Genomic DNA, 21,766 nt, shown 5'->3' with positions numbered 1-21,766 from the left:
CAGCTGATCAAACAAATGAATTACAGAGACTTTATTTATCACTCCTTAAAAATCAGGACAGAAGCAAATAATATAATGGAACTATAACATATTTTGGTAAGTTTGTAATTGTATGTTTGGCCTAGGGACTCTGACTGCAATAAAGTGACTATATAGAATTGTAATAGTACATGCTTGCTGTATGACGAACACGGGGTCACTGAATGTACAAAAAACCTTTCAATGACCCAAAACGCAATGTCATCAATTGTGTAGGGCACCATCAAAACTTGCATATGCAAGATATTCGGTTTTTGTAAGTTAGTTTGTATGTGTATTGTGTGTGTGTGTGTGTGTGTGTGTGTGTTTGTTTCTTTTTGTTTGTTCGTTTGCTTGTTTACATGCTGTTTTTTTCCGTCAGCGGTGAGCCGTTTTACTTTCTCTTTAATGAAAACAATCTCGAGCATATGCAGACGTGACATCACTGTTTACCATCTTAAGTTCACGGGAATTCTAGAGAGAAACGGTGTCCGATACCACTATGGTCGCCCCATTAATACTAGCCACTGAAGAACATTCATTCGAAATACCAGTTGTAGACTTACAACAGATCGGTTCTGCTGTCATATTCGTGCTGGTCCATGTACATTTTCAAGTTCCAGGACACAATGCAGTGCTCCAGGGCCGGCCTGACGACCCAGTATAAAAGAGCGTTCCATTTATCTCATACGTTTTAATTAATGGTCATTATCTTATATTTCCTTTAAACTAGACTGCACTTAAAACTGCAACACTGTATCTGTTTTTCTATGTATAACCTAACCGCAAGTTATATGTATCCAGGACGGCAGCAGAGTATGCATGGCCGCGAGGCAGGCGATCGAACGTTTTACTCCAATGTTAATGATAATAATACATAGCAGTTTTATATACATTGTACTGTAGAGAAAAAGACTGAAAAATAGTTGGTCAAGCAACTAATCGAATTCAGTTTTCATTTGTTTTAATTCACCATCACATCCATTAATCAATACGAGACGCTGATGAGAAGTCACAGGTTGAAGTTTTCGTCTTTTCGGCGAAGGTGTATTGCTTGTATCTAAGTTTTTTTTCAACGAAACTAACATTATGATGGAAAATTTTATCAGTCGCACAATGTGTACAGGATATCGCGATCTAGTGATGAAAGCCATAATGAGCTGACAGCTGGCCTTTTGATATTTCGTCTTTGTACTGTTCTATACAATGTATATGCAAATCAAAACTTTGTCATAGTTTTAACCATTGACGGTGATTAAACTCTTTGCAAAAGTCCGAAAGCTGTGGAGGAAAATGACACAGACGTCTGAATGATACATATCGAACATTGTAAAATGAAACGAAAACTATGTTTGGTGTGGGATATAAAAACCATTTTTGCACATCACAGAACACTAAAATATCAAATGCAAACGGATGTTTTGAGTAAATTTTGTCATAAGTTGGACGCGATCACATGTACAGTATTTACATTTTGATCACAGACTATCTGTGATTTGTCAAGTCGTCCACAACATTGCCGAGTAGTGCCGATTGGTACGCTTCCACGGCCGTATAACACCAAGAAACAGTTTCTTATAATTGTCTGTGATAATACATAGTCTAGCTGCGAGACATTCGGGCATTCCTCTTACTTCCGATACGACAAGCGTCTCGTATCGGAAGAAAGCCCGAGGGCCTAGCAGCGATAGACTAATGGTGAAAAGAGAGCAACTCCACACTCAGAGACATTCGACAATGGTGGCACGTACGTATACGTAACGAATACGTAAAATATACAGTGTGCAAAACAAGTCTGGAAGCTGGAACAAAAGACTTAAGTGTACGCTTAGTCTACGGAACTGTAGATTTCGGCAGACTTAATGTCTAGTATACTGTTCGTATACTTCAGTACACGAAGCGCATACGTGAGATCTGCAGATACAGTAAATTTACGTAGATTCATGTCTATTCAACTTTTTGCCCAGTGTATAGGTGTTCATTTGCTGAATGATTATCCAGTTGCCGAATATCCAACCCTGTTGTTATCTGTGCAATATACAGGATCATTTGGCTGTTGCTATGGGCATGGTCTTGTTGCTAGATATATTTGCATACATTTTTTGAATGTTTATTCATCTGTCTATTATATTAATCCCTGTTATCTTTGCAATGTATGTGTGATCATTTGGCTGTTACTATGGGTGTGGTCTTGTTGCTAGGCACATTTACATACATTTTTTTAATGTCTATTACATTAAACCAAAATATACTGCCATTTGGTTGTTGCTAAGGGCATGGTCATGGTTGCTAGGGCAATTCTGTCAAAACATTTTAAAGAAAATCTGCTGAATAACACTTTCAGAAACACCAGGTTTTACTCACTGACCAAGTACTTTTTGAGATATAAGTTTTTGACCAAAAATGAACATTTTTACACCTAATTTGCATATCACTAATGGAATTATTGTATGCTTAATATTTCTTCGTCTATACATCCCTAGATGCATTGCCATTAAATTTCAGCCCAATCTGCTCAGTGGTTTTGGAATTATAGGTTTTTGACCAAGTACTTTTTGAGATAAGTTTAGACCGAAATTCACATTTTAACACCTAACTTGCATATCACTAGTGCTGAGATAAGTATATAATCGGTCCAGTGATTTTTTACTTTAAGTTCTTTACACAAACAGACAGACAGACACTTTGCCATGCCTATTGCACTACTGAACCTTATGAGTTCAGTTGTGCTAAAACCTATACCAACAGGTTTTGTAGTACATGTGCTTTGTCATGGTTGATATACATGTATGTACCAAATTATGCGAGATTTGAAGCTTGCATTCTATAGATATGGCTTAATTACTAAATATTATTAATTATGCATAATACTTATGAAAACTAAATCTTATGCCAACAAACTTTAAAGCCCATGTGTGCTCATTATGGTTGATGTTGTGAAATTTAAAGTCTGCATTCTTTATAGATATGGCTTAAGTACTGAAAATAATTAGTGATGCAAATTACTCATTAAAACTTACACCTATGCCAACAATTTTTTTAGGACATGTGCTTTGTTATCATGGTTGATGCATTCTTGTTGCTGAATTTAAAGTGTGCACTCTTTAAGATATAGCCTAATTACTACAAATCAGTCTTCGCACTAACATTCGCTAAATTCACAAATGCGAACTCATTTTCAATTTGATGAAAATATTTTGCTCTGTTCGCCACAGTGGCAAACAGAAATTCTCGCTCAATCTTGATGGTAAAATAATCATTCACAACTGTCTATGATCACATAACAAATGTGACGCTATAGACTTTCGACTTGTATTCTTCAACGTCGTCAAAAAAGTATAACAGACACGTATACCTTTTGATAAAGTAGGGATGCTGTCTCCAATCATTGGGTTTATGTTTGAATTTACTCTGAAAACACTTTTAGGTTAATAGTTGGCCATCGTATATCAGGGAGTTCAAACAGGGTGACTGCATACAAAATTCCAACATGGCGGGTACATGTAATGACATCACAAAATCTCACAAGTTTTTGAAGTCGTCCATAGTAAAGTATAGTACATGTAAGTCTCACATATCATGAGATTTTGGCCAGATGTGACACCATGTAGGTATATATATACGTGACATCCCTGGTGTACGCAAACTTTTTAAAAGTCTAATCATCTCTGGACATTTAGTTTGAAATAATTGTAGCTTCCCTGAGAAAACTAATCATATATATTGTTTGAAATAATTTGAAATAATTTGAGCTTTCCTGACAAAACTAACCACAATTGGTGTGGAAAACACTGATAGTGATCTGATCACATGTATCAATGCCCAAGTATAAGTAGACTAGTATACCACAAACATATACATATATGTACTGTTGTAAAAGCTTTATTTACAGGGAGTTGTTGTGATAAACAAAATATTTAACATACCTTTGTTGTTGTAATATTTGTCAAAATTTTGAATGCTCATGGCAAAGAATGAATTTGTAAACTTGAAGTATGAAATAATTATTAAACAAAATTTTGGCTAATCAGCTTTCGGACCCACACACGCACGGACAGACAGAACCCAATCCATAAGTCCCCGTCCCGGACTTCGTCCGGCGGGGACTAAAAAAGGTGACATGGATAATGTTTCAAATTATTGACCAATTTCTGTCTTACCTGTTTTGTCTAAGTTTTTGGAACGACACGTGCACACCCATTTCTATAATTTTCTGTCGTCCAACAATCAATCTGGTTTTCGTTAGTTACATTCCTGTCAAACTGCCCTTACTTACCTTTCAAATAATTGGTATCATGAAATTGACAAGGGAAACCTCATCAGAGTTTTATTAATAGACTTCAGGAAAGCGTTTGACCTTGTCAATCATAATATACTACTGCAAAAACTCAAAATGTATGGATGTTCCGACAAAACTATACACTTTCTTGCATCATATTTTAAATAATAGATCCCAGTTAAAAGGGACCTTGAGCGATGCCCTTCCAATTAATGTTGGTGTCCCTCAGGGCTCAATTCTAGGCCCTCTTTTCTTCCTTCTTGTTATTAATGATCTTCCCCTAGCTTCAGAAAATTCAAAAATGTATATGTATGCTGACGATACTGCTGTACAGGCTGTCAGCCGTAATATGGCATACACTTGTAAGTAGCCTCAACGGTGACATGAAATCCATTCTGAGTTGGTGTGGACATAATAACATGTGTATTAATGCTGAAAAGACTAAAGTGATGGTTATTGAACCTCCCAGAAAAAGTCTAGACTAGACCGTCATGTGAATATTGTTTGTGATAACGAACAACTTGAATGTGTAAAGCATGACAAGCTTTTAGGTGTTTCAATTGATGATACTCTGGCTTGGGATAAACATGTCAGTCAATTGTGTAGTAAGGTTGCTTTTAAACTTTTGCAGCTAAAACGTTTGCGGCCATTTTTAACCAAAAAAGCAATGTTGACCATTTTACCTCATTTTGATTATTGTTCAAACATATGGGGTCACTGTTCAGCCACTCTATTATCTTGTGTTGAAAGACAACAGAAATCTGTTGCTAGAGTAATTTTAAACCAAGATTTTAGTATTTCAAGTCATTTTTTATTCAAATCTTTAGGGTGGTTGCCAATTCGTGATAGAATATCTTTTAATGAATCAGTTTTAATGTAAAGGTAATGAATAACCTTGCCCCTGATTATCTGAACGTTTTTAAAGGTGTTCAGCAGATCCACGAACGAAATACTTAGGTCTGTGGACAGAGGGGATTTGTATATATCGGGGCATAGGACCCAATTCTTTAAAAGAAGTTTTATGTATAACAGGGTTAAATTGTGGAATAGTCTGCCCATAGAGGTTAAATCTAGCTCTTCGCTTCAATCATTCAAAAGAAATTGCAAGCGCCATCTTCTTAATAACTAGGTTGGCACCCCGTTTGTGTTTCTTTTTGTGTTTTTAGTATATACCTGTCTACATTTTTACATTTTTATTTCAGCAGTTGTCAGTGTACTTTTTATCATGTTTAATGTATAAAGTGTAATTTTTTTATATTGCTTGACACTGTGTGAGAAGAGCCATTTGGCTCAACAGTCTATCGAGTTTAAATAAAGACTAATAATAATAATAATAATAATAATAACATACAACTGTACACACTCACATATGCTCACACACACATCCTCAGGGACACAGACAGACAAAAGCATAACATAACCTCCCATTACAGGGAGGTGAAAATACCTTAAGTTGTTAGCATGGATTCCGGACTGTCTTGTTCTCCAGTATAGGAAATGAAATTCAGTTAGTATTGATTCCGGACTGTCTTGTTCTATATTATGGTGTTTTCCCCCTTAGGATTGGTACATGTACTTACCCATGTGTTTTTTATCTTCCCATGAGTCAAGTTCTTCTGATACGACTAAAACATACACTCTTGTCCGATGTTTTCTCTCTGTATTTTCAAATATTCCAACACATCGTCCCAGCCTTCCTGTAACACCAGCCTAGTGTGAAATACATTGTACATAATACATGTATCAGATCTCTTTACCAAGGTATTGTCTTAACACCAGCCTACTGTAAAACAAGTCATTGAGAATGACATAGTCCCCGCTATGATTGGATTTTAAGGAATTATCACTACTCTGATCACGCAACAACACTTGTGAACCTAAATCAAACAGACTTAGATATGTTGTGTCTGCTTGTTGGACATGGAACATGCCTACAACAATAAAAGATGGGTCGGGTATGGGGGATTATATCATGACAAAAATGGATATGCACATGTATGTCATAGAACACTGTCCTAATACCAACTTAGAACGAGGTCTGTTCAAGCATGTCTGAGTTACGGCTTTGGACATAGAAAAATCGCAAACAAAATGGCTGCCAGGCGGCCATATTGGATCGTATCACAACAACAATGAATATGCACATGTACGTCATAGAACACTGTCCTAATACCAACTTTGAATGAGATCTGTTCAAGCATGTCTGAGTTATGGCTTTGGACATGGAAAATTCACAAACAAAATGGCTGCCAGGCAGCCATATTGGATCGTATCATGATGAAAATGGATATGCACATGTATGTCATAGAACACTGTCCTAATACCAACTTTGAATGAGATCTGTTCAAGCATGTCTGAGTTATGGCTTTGGACATGGAAAATTTGCAAACAAAATGGCTGCTAGGCGGCCATATTGGATCGTATCATAAAACAAATTGACGTGCATATGTATGCCATTGTTTGTTGCCCCTGTACCAAGTTTGAAAAAAATCGGTCCAGGCATCTCCAAGAAACGGCTGCGGACGGACGGACGGACGGACGGACGGACAGACGGAACCCAATCCATAAGTCCCCGTCCCGGACTTCGTCCGGCGGGGACTAATTAAGCAATATATGTGTCAGATCAAAGGTCAATGTCTCATTAAAAAGCTCATCATTGATAATAGAGGGAAGGCACTTGAATGGTGTTCATATGTATCAAACTTCTGGAGATAACAGGCAAAATATACATTTTTATCACAAGCATTGCTGCCATTTTGCTATTCAGGTCAAGGTTGCGAAATTATGTGACATGCATGTCTGTGATTGTCACATCGTCAAACCCAAGTCATGATTATAATATTATCATCACTTGAAGTGTTTGATTCAAAAAGCTAATTTGGCTATTTGACCTTGAAGAAAACTTTCAAGGTCAAAGATCAGAGTCCTAAAAGAAAGCTGATATTTGATAGCATGGGTGTAGACACTTGAATGAAGTCACTTAGAATTCAATCTGATTAAATCTCATGTGGTGAAAGGGGATAGATGTCTCTATTTACCTCTATTACCATTGTTTTGTGTTGAAAATTTAATTTGAATCTCACTCTTTTGAGTGGCCAATCAGGATGAGTGTTATGTCGTCAGCTGCGCACACTGGAGAAATTTAAAAAACAAACAAACAAGCATACATGCACACAGAGGATTACATTGATGACACAACCTGTTTGTGGCCGCACCATCTCTCCGAACGATTTTTAAAGTAGCATGCTGATTGGTTGAAACTTTTCAAGATCCTTGAGATTCAAGCAAGATTTTCAGTTACACAGGGTCAGATGTGGGAAGGTGGCGATCACCCGAAACAAAACAAATGATAATAGCAGTCTAGCCTCTTTCAACACATGACATTTTAATCAGATTGCTACATATTATACCTCCAAAGTTATGATCCCATCCATTTTTATTTCATCAATCTGTTCTTACAATTGAAAATTTCCACTCACAAAGTCAAAAAATAACTTGGAAGCAAATTTTGGATTTGCAGCCAAGTGATTTTTGACTCTGTGAATAGAGATTTTCATTTGTAACTAGTGGTCTGAGACTGAATGTATTCATTCCATATAGAAATACATATCCATAGATTGTAGATAATATGGGTGAATGAATGAATAATTAAATCTACATTATCTGCAATCTCTAAGAGATCACAGTCCTCTCCTTCCTCACTGTACGATTCACTAATTTCTGAATCACATAATCCAAAGTCAGATTCATCGTCTGTGTCAACAGCTGATGTAGCTTTCCAACTTTCCAACTCTAGGGAACGTATACCTACAAAGTCATCATAGCAGAAAGTTTTGTCAAATAACTATCCTTCTTGAAAACTGTGTATTCACTTTATTTCAATTTCCATCCACACAATGACATGGAGCGGTTTCATCTTCTTTCAGTGTTTACATGTACTAAAAGCCCCCCCCCCCCCCCATGAAGCCCTACCCATATACCCTACCGTGGTGTATTGAGTATTGTCTCTGACTGGTTGTGTAAAAAATCTGAACATGATGAAGAGAACTATGGCTAAACATGTCTTACGTATACAGAGTGATTTTTTTTTTTATGTGGGAGCGTGATGTGTTGACTGTGTCTGTCCTGTGTCACCCACTATAAACTCATGTTTGGCATGATGCAGTAATTTTTCAGATACAACAATGGCAACAAAAATTTCTAAGTTTATATGTTGATTACAACATGACAGGACGTACATTATCATATGCATCAAATTGAAAACAATCAGACTACGCATTTTTTTTACTGTTTTTACAAAAAAATCCCTATCATACAAAAGATATTTTACGAAGCATATCTGCCTTCTTTATTAGTTAAAATGCCATTTTCAGAGTAGTTTATATGGTTTCCGTCATTTTTGCTTTGAACATGGCCACACACATGATGGGGAACTCCGGTAAATTGATCGGGAAACCTGCTAACATTACAGGCTTTAATACCAGCCTTTAAAAAAAACACGGTGTCTGTTTTGGCTTGTCCTTCGGAAGCTCATTGCCACCTTCTACATGTAAATATTGCCACATACTTATAAATACAACGTGGAACTGTCTCAAATATGTTAAAAGTTTTGTACACTTCAAACAGTAAAGTTTACAACAGTGATTATTATATTGTTGCAAGGCTTGTACATAATCATTTATCTAGCGCTGTATCTCAGGATATAAATACACTCTCACATATTTATCAAGTGTAATAATCTATAATTTATACCCAAATGTATGTGGTCAAAATATGGAAAATAGACCAAGCCTCGCCTAGCCTAGGAAGAAAATTTCGTGACAATGTATCAATAATGGTGACCTATACATTGACCTCTATATAATTAGTGTACATTTTGTACAGTGAGGGCGCGCCACTCAACAAAACCTTGACAATTTTCCCGTAGTAATTAAAGGAATGTGAAATAGTCTACATGCAATGAGTAGACAGACCGACTTGTAAACTAGTGGTGGGACAGAAGGAAGTTCAACTCACACATGCCATATCCCAGGTATGCAGGGGATCATGAAAGTCGAGTGAAGTCAAGGATGGCAAGCTTTCCTGTGCTGGTAATAAGAGGCGGGCATTTGAACAACATTTTTGAAAACTAACTTTCATTGGGACTTGAAAAATCACAGATATAAAGCTAAATTTCTTGCATAAATCATGATATTGCAAGACTCTACCCTTACGGAAGGCATTCAGTTTAAATCTGGTTTGTTTTTTTATAGCAACATTGCATCATGGGTAAAGGTCAAAGGTCCAAAATTACTTAGCACTGATTTGGTTTTGGTGGGAGTGACTTGCATAATTAATGATTTACAAAAATGGGGCTACATATGCATAATGGCTGGACCAAATACAACAAAACTTGCTACAACTATGGATCATACAAAGCTATAAAAGCACTAAAAATTGCTAACTAGTGTCAAGTTAATTAAGGGCTAATTTGCATAATTAATGAATGTTTGTAACTCAGGTTATGCATCCAGAATGGCTTTATCAAATTTGATGAAACTTGCCACAGATATTGATTAATGAACTTTGGCAATTAGGGCCTAGTCCAAGAAAGACTGCACCAAATTTGATGAAACTTGCTACAGATATTGATCATACAGATATGAAAGTTCTTAATGAAATTTATCGCTGTCAATTAATTGCTCATTTGCATAATTAATGAGCTTTGGCAATTAGGGTATTCCAAGAAAGACCACCAAATTTGATGAAACTTGATAAAGATATCGACCAAGCAAAGGTATGATGGTATCAATTCAATTGCTAATTTGCATATTTGATGACTTTTGCAATAAGAGCCAGGACTGTACAGAATTTAAGTGAATTTGCTACAGATATTGATTACACAAAGGTACGACAATACAGAAAGACATTTCAAAGTCTCAGCAAGCACATTAACAACATTTTCCCTCATACGGGAGCATTTTCAGTTTTATCTCTAGTTTGAATATTAGACTGATCCTGAGACTCAACATGAGACTGGCCTCTTATTGTCCTCCAATGTGAATCTGATTCTGAATCTGAGACCCACTTTATACTCATTTCCGTTTGCCAATACCATAGCTGGGTAAAATGGTAATAAACAACTTATCCGTTTATTAATATTATGTATGGTTTTGGTGGTTTGTTAATTTATGTTGAACCTGGACAGATTCACACCTCTGAAAGTTATTTCCATAACAATAGAGTAATGTTTACATGAGGCTACAGTTCAAACGTTGCTGATGTGTTTCATTCTTGTCTATGGTTACAGCTAGTACAGCTTTAATATAATAATATGCACATGAAAAGAACTAACTTCTTCTACTGTTTCTCTCATTGCTGCTACACCTGGGTCTTCTTCTGGTTCAACTCCACCACCTGGTACAACCCATTTATCTGGTGTACTGCTACTTGATACAAGTAAAATCTGTCAATACAACAATAATATATCGTTTAAAAAATCACATTTTAGCATCCACTTGTAATTCATTTGTATCACAGACTAAATACCTTATACTCTTGAAGGGTTTATTAATATTATGTATGGTTATGGTGGTTTGTTAATTTATGTTGAACCCGGACAGATTCATACCTCTGAAAGTTATTTCCACAGACTAAATACCTTATACTCTTGAAGAGTACATGTATAAGGTATTTAGTCTGTGATACAAATGTATTAAAAATGGATGCCGAGTCTTGTATTTTAACACTATTTAAAGTGTACATGCAAAGGTTGATAATTTTTTTCGTAATTATGTTTATTTTGCCATAAAAATAAAGGAAATCGGGTTTGTAATAGTACAATATAATTCTAACACAAGAAATTGTGCAAAAAATGAGGCACTCTCAGCTCAGCCACAGAACACCTTCAGGTAAGTACATGTACCTCTCATTTGCATATGGATAGGACAGCGCTTGGAACATCGTGACGTCACTTGAGGAACACAAACACGTTCGTCAGTGTATCTTTACATGCAAAGCCATTATAGTCGAACCAGGTCAACTTCACAACCCGTTTTCACCAGAACCCGACGATGAATATTGGTCAGATTCCTGAAGCGTAGAGCAATACATATGTACACTCCAGCATTAACATCTGATGGTGTGATTTAGCCAAATTCGTTCAAACCGACCGCTAGCAGTAACGATAGTTCCTCTGGCAGTGAATGATTGAGGAAGCCGGTGGTCAACCACAGAGACTGAATGACAAAATTGAATGCTTTATAAGGTTTTTTCCAATGTAAATTTCACAGACAAATGTAGCCATGGCTAGTATACATCATATGTAATAGTATACATGTACCAATGTTTAAATATCCACCATGCATTGCAAGTTTAGTGCTTGTTTTCTGACTATGCCTTGCTGTCTTGTACCGCAACATGGACAATCCAGCGTATTGTTTACGTCCTAGTGAAGCTGTGCTGTTTACATAAAGTGAAGGCTGTTATCAGCGTTCTTTGTTGACATGACTATTCATTGGGTGAAAAACAGCTCCCGCAGACAATCTAATCGAAACGAAAATTATCTAATATTTCGGTACCCATCGAACATACAGAGATTGGATGAGAATGACTTCAAGAGTTCCCCATAATATTTTCTCAAGTTGTTCAGATGTACAGTAGCATGTGTCGTAAAACGATCTATGACCATTCAAAATCTTCGCGAAAGTAGACCCACAAATTCGTTAGAGCAGAACGTTTTGTTGGATAACCATCCGTCTTGAAAGCTATGTGTACACGCACTTTATTTCATTTTATACTGTGTTCATTACCATCCACACAGTGACATGAAGTGGTTTCATCTTCTTTCAAAGCACGGCCCGTGTTCACTGAAGCCGGCCGCACTGTGGTGTATTGCGTATTGTCTCCGACCACTTTTGTTTGAGTTTTTGATGGATAGACATGTCTTACGTTGTGAAAGTTATTTGACCTGGGAGCGTGAAGTGCTGACTGTACTTTGCTGTGTCCATCCACTTTGGACATGTGATTGGCATGACACAGTAATTGTTCAGGTAGACAAAACAATGGAAACAAAAATAGCAACATTATAATGAGCATTGCGTCTTTTTACTTTGATATGATTGCAACTGTATGTACATGTGATGTATCACAATGAAAACGATCGACTCTCAACAACATGGAAATCAAAACAAACAATCGGACTACGCATTGTGTCCAAAAAAATTACTACATGTATTGTACTGAAAATATTTTATGAAGCTAACTTGCTTGGGCAAGTTGTTTTGAAAAGTACTTGTCCCAAGGGGCAAGGAGAATTTCTTATGATTATTGATCAGGGATGTGTTTTTGCCTGTGTTCATGCTGTACTTATCAGACACTGCACATGTCTGATAGGATTTTGGATACATTGTATAACCATGGTGCCAGCATGTCTGGAAAATTATAACATTGTATCAATATTGAGAAGACATCTTTCTTGACTAACAACTTTTCAAAACAATCTGGACCAGCTGACCTTGACGTACTTTGTTTACTCTATCAAGAAAACATACCTGGAATGACCATTGACTCATTGTTCATCAATAGTAAATTACAGCATGATTTTTCAGGTTTTGGGTGTTTGAATCAACTGCAAATTTTACAACAGTCATTTTATTTGAAAATACTACTAGGAAAATATAAACAAATCATACTGGGAGAAAAATAGTTGGTGTGGATGAGGAAGGAAAGAAAATATATTGACATCGTGGAAAAGGAAATACTTAGATTTAGAAAGATTTTACAACAGTGTTGAAATAAATGTTAATTTTTATATTCATAGCTTATGAAAGTGCTGAAAAAATTATTTTAACAACTACTTTTTACAAGTGAACCAAAAATTATATGCTATGCTATAGTATGAATATTAATTAGGCCATGACAATATTATTTAGGACACCTGTTTATTGTGGAGAGAACTTTTCAGTACCCACAGAAACTTTCAAAGTGATATTTTTTGATAATAAACAAAAGAAAGCCCAATCAATCAGTGCATTTGTAAGCCACACAAAAATACCCCACTATTTGGAATGGGCAAGCACTTTTTGATTTGGGCAAGTACTTTTTGTTTTCTACTTGCCCAGTGGACAAGTGAAATTTTTTCATTATTTCGACCCCTGTTACATGCTCGTTTCTCTTCCAGTATTGATGGCTATAATATTCATCAAATACCGCGTACTTGTCGGAAGGGAGGTGGTGTTGCTATCATTGCCTTGAGAAAAATCTCGAGTTTAGAATGAACAAAACATCCTCCTTTAAGACTTTTGATTTGAGTTACTGGTTGCAATATGAATCTTGCATCATTGACAATTCGTCTGATTGTCATTTTTGACCTCCGCATTCGCATAAAAGCTGTAAGTGGACAGTAACTGATTTTCTTGATGAATTTGCAACCGTTATTGAAGATATCATTCACGCAAGAGGCCATCTTGTCATTGCTGGGGATTGTAACATACATACCGATGACCCTAGCAATAATGATGCCACACATTTTAACGACTTTTACACTCTTTTGGTTTGGAGCAACACAGTTTCCAACACATGATAAAGGACACACACTGGATCTCATTATAACCAGATCATTGGACGTGTGCATTCACAATTTCACCAGTGACTGGCTGTTACCATCAGATCATGCATCAGATCATGCATTGTTACATCTCAGTAATGACTTGTATTTGTACTAGCTCAGCGTGTGAAGGTCAGTGGAGGGAAATTTATGCATGATACGGGCGATTTTACGAATCAGATTTTTTGTGTGTCTCCCCTAACGTAACTTACAATGTAAATAACGGTGCTGTTCATAGAAATTTCCCCTCAATTTTGACTATGAATACGATGTTTTATACAAGGAGATGACTGGGTGAACTCAATGCAGGAAATGGAAGGATCAGATTATCGCAACGTAACTTCAAAGTCCCGACTGCATATTTGGTTTTGTGGGTAAAGCATGTTGGCAAAAAGCGCCACTTTGGCGTCCCGATTCGGACTCGTATACTACCAACTTGTGGGCATTTTTTACTGATTTTGAGCATAAATTTGGTGATAATTTTTTGTTGTTCTGTCAAATAATGATATATAATTACACAAACTGATTTTTCTGAAGGTATTGGTGCAACGACTTCAGGTATTTTTATCCCTTTCATTGTCGGTGCGGGACCGACTAATTGCGTCGTAATCAGATTAGAGAGCCGTTATTTTTTTCTGTTCAAATTTAATATGACTGAAAATAACATTTTCTGCCAAATTTTCACCGATTTTGACCATTTAACCAGTATACAGAATTTTGTAGAAACATAAATGTTGGTATTTTGAATTTTGTTTGTAATATAAATGTTTTGTTTATTTGTGACATGTCAATAAATAAACAACACAGGTTTTTTACCAATATTTTCTTATTTTAACCCAAATTTCAGTTGTGAATGTGATATTTGAATGTGTTTATTTGTAAGTATGATATAGACAATTTATTTTCCAGTAAAATGATACCTAATTTTCAAAGATTGGGCAATTCTAAGTATTTTTGTATCAATTTGATTGCATACCACTCACTCTCACTTTATGTTAGTGAGGGGGCTGGTGGAGCACAAACAATCCCATGAGGCCAATGGGGGTGAAAGAGTTAAACAGATTGCGTAATAGATTTGACATCAAGGGCTCAGCCTTGGAGTGGTTTCGTTCCTATTTGATTGATCGATTCCAATCTGTGAGTGTTGGAGCAGTCGTGTCAAAGGCACGGTCTCTCGTTTGTCCCCAAGGCTCCGTCCTCGGACCTGTTTTGTTCATGCTTTACACAGCCCCCTTGGAGGATATCATAATCCGTCATGGTTTAAATTGTGTCATGTATGCGGACGATTCCGAACTGTATCTCACGTGTGAGGGTGACCGGGTTCTGACTTCAGTGATTGACCGGGTTCCAACTTCAGTGATTGAGTTATGCATAAGTGAAGTTAGGCAGTGGATGCGTGATAATATGCTCTGTCTTAACGACGGTAAAACAGAAATTGTGCATTTTTCTTCTAAATTTGGTGGTGCAGGTCCGGCACCCCGGTGTGAGATACGGATTGGCGATGTCGATATACAACCATCTAATGTTGTTTGCAATCTTGGTGTTTACATGTATTACCCCAGTTCTTCATTCATTACACTGGCTACCTATTCAGAAGCACATTGAATTCAAAGTACTCTGTATTGTTTTTTAAAGTTCTTAATGGGTTTGGGCCTTCATATCTAGGCGATTTATTAATGATTAGATCCACCCGTCATTCCCTTCGGTCGCAATCCGGTGGCGTGGTGAATTTGCATCAACCGATAGGGAACACTGCATACTATGGTGATCAGGCCTTCTCTATTTGTGGCCCACGCTTTTGGAATGCCCTGCCATCATGTCTTCGTTCTTCTCATACTTTGAACAGTTTTAAATCTGCCTTAAAATATCATCTTTTTAGATCTCATTATCATTAACTTTTAACTTTTTTATATTTCAGTCTTTTAATTGTCATTCCGTGTCTTTGTATGTTTATCCTGTTTCATATTATGTTTATACTTGTGCATATGTACCTTTTAAAATAATTTTATACTTTTGTTCAGCGCATTGAGGTTGTTTTAATGTAATGCGCTCGATAAGAAATAAATATTAGTATTACATGGACCCCTGCTTATAAATTGTGAACATTCCAACTACATGTACATGTATGAAGTTACATATGAACTTACAACAAACAATTATGTATATTGTACCCCTGACTATAACCTAATTAACTGAACATCCCTGTGAATGTGAACACCCCTAACAACATAATGTATGAACATCCCTGACTATGAACATCCCTGTGAACATCCCTGACTATGAACATCTCTGATTATGAACATCTGACTATGAACATCTCTGACTATGTACATCTCTGACTATGAACATCTCTGACTATGAACATCTCTGACTAGTATGAACATCCCTGACTAGTATGAACATCCCTGACTAGTATGAACATCTCTGACTATGAACATCCCTGACTATGAACATCTCTGACTATGAACATCTCTGACTATGAACATCCCTGTGAACATCTCTGACTATGAACATCCCTGTTAACATCCCTGACTATGAACATCCCTGACTATAAACATCCCTGTGAACATCTCTGACTATGAACATCTCTGACTATGAACATCCCTGTGAACATCTTTGACTATGAACATCCCTGACTATGAACATCTCTGACTATGAACATCTCTGACTATGAACATCCCTGTGAACATCTCTGACTATGAACATCTCTGTGAACATCTCTGACTATGAACATCTCTGACTAGTATGAACATCTCTGACGATGAACATCTCTGACTATGAACATCCCTGACTATGAACATCCCTGACTATGAACATCCCTGTGAACATCTCTGACTATGAACATCTCTGACTATGAACATCTCTGTGAACATCCCTGTGAACATCCCTGACTATGAACATCTCTGACTATGAACATCTCTGACTATGAACATCCCTGTGAACATCCCTGTGAACATCCCTGACTATGAACATCTCTGACTATGAACATCCCTGACTATGAACATCCCTGTGAACATCTCTGACTATGAACATCCCTGTGAACATCTCTGACTATGAACATCTCTGTGAACATCTCTGACTATGAACATCCCTGTGAACATCCCTGACTATGAACATCCCTGTGAACATCTCTGACAATGAACATCTCTGACTATGAACATCTCTGACTATAAACATCCCTGTGAACATCTCTGACGATGAACATCCCTGACTATAAACATCTCTGACTATGAACATCTCTGACTATGAACATCCCTGTGAACATCTCTGACTATGAACATCCCTGACTATAAACATCTCTGACTATGAACATCCCTGACTATGAACATCTCTGACTATGAACATCTCTGACTATGAACATCTCTGACTATGAACATCTCTGACTATGAACATCCCTGTGAACATCTCTGACTGTGAACATCTCTGACTATGAACATCCCTGACTAGTATGAACATCCCTGTGAACATCTCTGACTATGAACATCTCTGACTATAAACATCCCTGACTATAAACATCTCTGACTATGAACATCTCTGACTATAAACATCTCTGACTATGAACATCTCTGACTATAAACATCCCTGACTATGAACATCCCTGACTATGAACATCTCTGACTATGAACATCTCTGACTATAAACATCTCTGACTATAAACATCTCTGACTATAAACATCTCTGACTATGAACATCTCTGACTATAAACATCCCTGACTATAAACATCCCTGACTATAAACATCTCTGACTATGAACATCCCTGACTATGAACATCTCTGACTATAAACATCCCTGACTATAAACATCCCTGACTATAAACATCCCTGACTATGAACATCTCTGACTATGAACATCCCTGTGAACATCCCTGACTATAAACATCTCTGACTATGAACATCTCTGACTATGAACATCCCTGACTATGAACATCCCTGTGAACATCCCTGACTATAAACATCTCTGACTATGAACATCTCTGACTATGAACATCCCTGACTATGAACATCCCTGTGAACATCCCTGACTATAAACATCTCTGACTATGAACATCTCTGACTATGAACATCCCTGACTATGAACATCCCTGTGAACATCCCTGACTATAAACATCTCTGACTATAAACATCCCTGACTATGAACATCTCTGACTATGAACATCCCTGTGAACATCCCTGACTATAAACATCTCTGACTATGAACATCTCTGACTATGAACATCCCTGACTATGAACATCCCTGTGAACATCCCTGACTATAAACATCTCTGACTATGAACATCTCTGACTATGAACATCCCTGACTATGAACATCCCTGTGAACATCCCTGACTATAAACATCTCTGACTATAAACATCTCTGACTATAAACATCTCTGACTATAAACATCTCTGACTATAAACATCCCTGACTATGAACATCCCTGACTATAAACATCTCTGACTATAAACATCTCTGACTATGAACATCTCTGACTATAAACATCCCTGACTATGAACATCCCTGTGAACATCTCTGACTATGAACATCTCTGACTATGAACATCTCTGACTATGAACATCCCTGTGAACATCCCTGACTATGAACATCTCTGACTATAAACATCCCTGTGAACATCTCTGACTATAAACATCCCTGACTATGAACATCTCTGACTATGAACATCCCTGACTATAAACATCTCTGTGAACATCTCTGACTATAAACATCCCTGACTATGAACATCTCTGACTATAAACATCTCTGACTATAAACATCCCTGACTATAAACATCTCTGTGAACATCTCTGACTATAAACATCTCTGACTATAAACATCTCTGACTATAAACATCTCTGACTATAAACATCCCTGACTATAAACATCCCTGACTATAAACATCTCTGTGAACATCTCTGACTATGAACATCCCTGACTATAAACATCTCTGACTATAAACATCCCTGACTATAAACATCTCTGACTATAAACATCTCTGACTATAAACATCCCTGACTATAAACATCTCTGTGAACATCTCTGACTATGAACATCCCTGACTATGAACATCTCTGACTATAAACATCTCTGACTATAAACATCCCTGACTATAAACATCTCTGTGAACATCTCTGACTATAAACATCCCTGACTATGAACATCCCTGTGAACATCTCTGACTATGAACATCCCTGTGAACATCTCTGACTATGAACATCCCTGTGAACATCCCTGACTATGAACATCCCTGTGAACATCTCTGACGATGAACATCTCTGACTATAAACATCTCTGACTATGAACATCCCTGACTAGTATGAACATCTCTGACGATGAACATCTCTGACTATGAACATCTCTGACTATGAACATCTCTGACTATGAACATCTCTGACTATGAACATCTCTCACTATGAACATCTCTGACTATGAACATCCCTGACTATGAACATCTCTGACTATGAACATCTCTGACTATGAACATCTCTGACTATGAACATCTCTGACTAGTATGAACATCTCTGACTATGAACATCTCTGACTATGAACATCCCTGACTATGAACATCCCTGACTATGAACATCTCTGACTATGAACATCCCTGACTATGAACATCTCTGACTATGAACATCCCTGACTATAAACATCTCTGACTATGAACATCCCTGACTATGAACATCTCTGATTATGAACATCCCTGACTATAAACATCTCTGACTATGAACATCCCTGACTATAAACATATCTGACTATGAACATCTCTGACTATGAACATCTCTGATTATGAACATCCCTGACTATAAACATCTCTGACTATGAACATCCCTGTGAACATCTCTGACTATGAACATCCCTGTGAACATCCCTGACTATGAACATCTCTGACTAGTATGAACATCTCTGACTATGAACATCCCTGTGAACATCTCTGACGATGAACATCTCTGACTATAAACATCCCTGACTATGAACATCTCTGACTATGAACATCCCTGTGAACATCTCTGACTATGAACATCTCTGACTATAAACATCCCTGACTATGAACATCTCTGACTATGAACATCCCTGTGAACATCTCTGACGATGAACATCTCTGACTATAAACATCCCTGACTATGAACATCTCTGACTATGAACATCTCTGACTATAAACATCTCTGACTATAAACATCCCTGACTATGAACATCTCTGACTATGAACATCCCTGTGAACATCTCTGACGATGAACATCTCTGACTATAAACATCCCTGACTATGAACATCTCTGACTATGAACATCCCTGTGAACATCCCTGACTATAAACATCCCTGACTATAAACATCTCTGACTATGAACATCCCTGACTATAAACATCTCTGACTATAAACATCCCTGTGAACATCCCTGACTATAAACATCTCTGACGATGAACATCTCTGACTATAAACATCTCTGACTATGAACATCTCTGACTATAAACATCTCTGATTATGAACATCCCTGACTATGAACATCCCTGACTATGAACATCCCTGTGAACATCCCTGTGAACATCCCTGACTATAAACATCTCTGACTATAAACATCTCTGACTATGAACATCCCTGTGAACATCTCTGACTATGAACATCCCTGTGAACATCCCTGACTATGAACATCTCTGACTATGAACATCTCTGTGAACATCCCTGACTATGAACATCCCTGTGAACATCTCTGACTATGAACATCTCTGTGAACATCCCTGACTATGAACATCCCTGTGAACATCTCTGACTATGAACATCTCTGACTATAAACATCTCTGACTATGAACATCTCTGACTATGAACATCCCTGACTATGAACATCCCTGACTATGAACATCCCTGTGAACATCCCTGACTATGAACATCTCTGACTATAAACATCTCTGACTATGAACATCTCTGACTATGAACATCCCTGACTATGAACATCCCTGACTATGAACATCCCTGTGAACATCTCTGACTATGAACATCTCTGACTATAAACATCTCTGACTATGAACATCTCTGACTATGAACATCCCTGACTATGAACATCTCTGACTATGAACATCTCTGTGAACATCCCTGACTATGAACATCCCTGTGAACATCTCTGATTATGAACATCTCTGACTATAAACATCTCTGACTATGAACATCTCTGACTATGAACATCCCTGACTATGAACATCCCTGACTATGAACATCCCTGTGAACATCTCTGACTATGAACATCCCTGACTATAAACATCTCTGACTATAAACATCTCTGACTATGAACATCCCTGACTATGAACATCCCTGACTATAAACATCCCTGACTATGAACATCTCTGACTATGAACATCTCTGACAATGAACATCTCTGACTATGAACATCTCTGACTATGAACATCTCTGACTATGAACATCTCTGACTATGAACATCCCTGACTATGAACATCCCTGTGAACATCTCTGATTATGAACATCTCTGACTATAAACATCTCTGACTATGAACATCTCTGACTATGAACATCCCTGACTATGAACATCCCTGACTATGAACATCCCTGTGAACATCTCTGACTATGAACATCTCTGACTATGAACATCTCTGACTATGAACATCCCTGACTATGAACATCCCTGACTATAAACATCTCTGACTATAAACATCTCTGACTATGAACATCTCTGACTATGAACATCTCTGTGAACATCTCTGATTATGAACATCTCTGACTATAAACATCTCTGACTATGAACATCCCTGACTATGAACATCCCTGACTATGAACATCCCTGTGAACATCTCTGACTATGAACATCTCTGACTATAAACATCTCTGACTATAAACATCTCTGACTATAAACATCCCTGACTATGAACATCTCTGACTATGAACATCCCTGACTATGAACATCCCTGA

General features: G+C 37.2%; 1 protein-coding gene across 2 annotated transcripts in view; it reads right to left on the bottom strand.

The window, feature by feature from the left end:
* LOC144445461 (diphosphoinositol polyphosphate phosphohydrolase 2-like) overlaps positions 1-21,766 on the bottom strand; it is a 45,446-nt gene that overhangs the window by 13,042 nt on the left and 10,638 nt on the right. For both annotated transcript variants that reach the window (XM_078135020.1, XM_078135021.1), the window contains exons 2-3: positions 10,632-10,742; positions 5,878-6,007 (exon numbers count right to left, since the gene is read on the bottom strand). In XM_078135020.1, the coding sequence (XP_077991146.1) occupies positions 5,878-6,007; positions 10,632-10,742 (241 nt within the window). The remainder of the gene's footprint in view (positions 1-5,877; positions 6,008-10,631; positions 10,743-21,766) is intronic.

The sequence above is a fragment of the Glandiceps talaboti genome, chromosome 14 (assembly GCF_964340395.1).
Source record: "Glandiceps talaboti chromosome 14, keGlaTala1.1, whole genome shotgun sequence".
Taxonomy (NCBI): domain Eukaryota; kingdom Metazoa; phylum Hemichordata; class Enteropneusta; family Spengelidae; genus Glandiceps; species Glandiceps talaboti.
The sequence above is the reverse complement of the archived record's forward strand: the minus strand, read 5'-3'. Positions and strand labels throughout refer to the sequence as shown.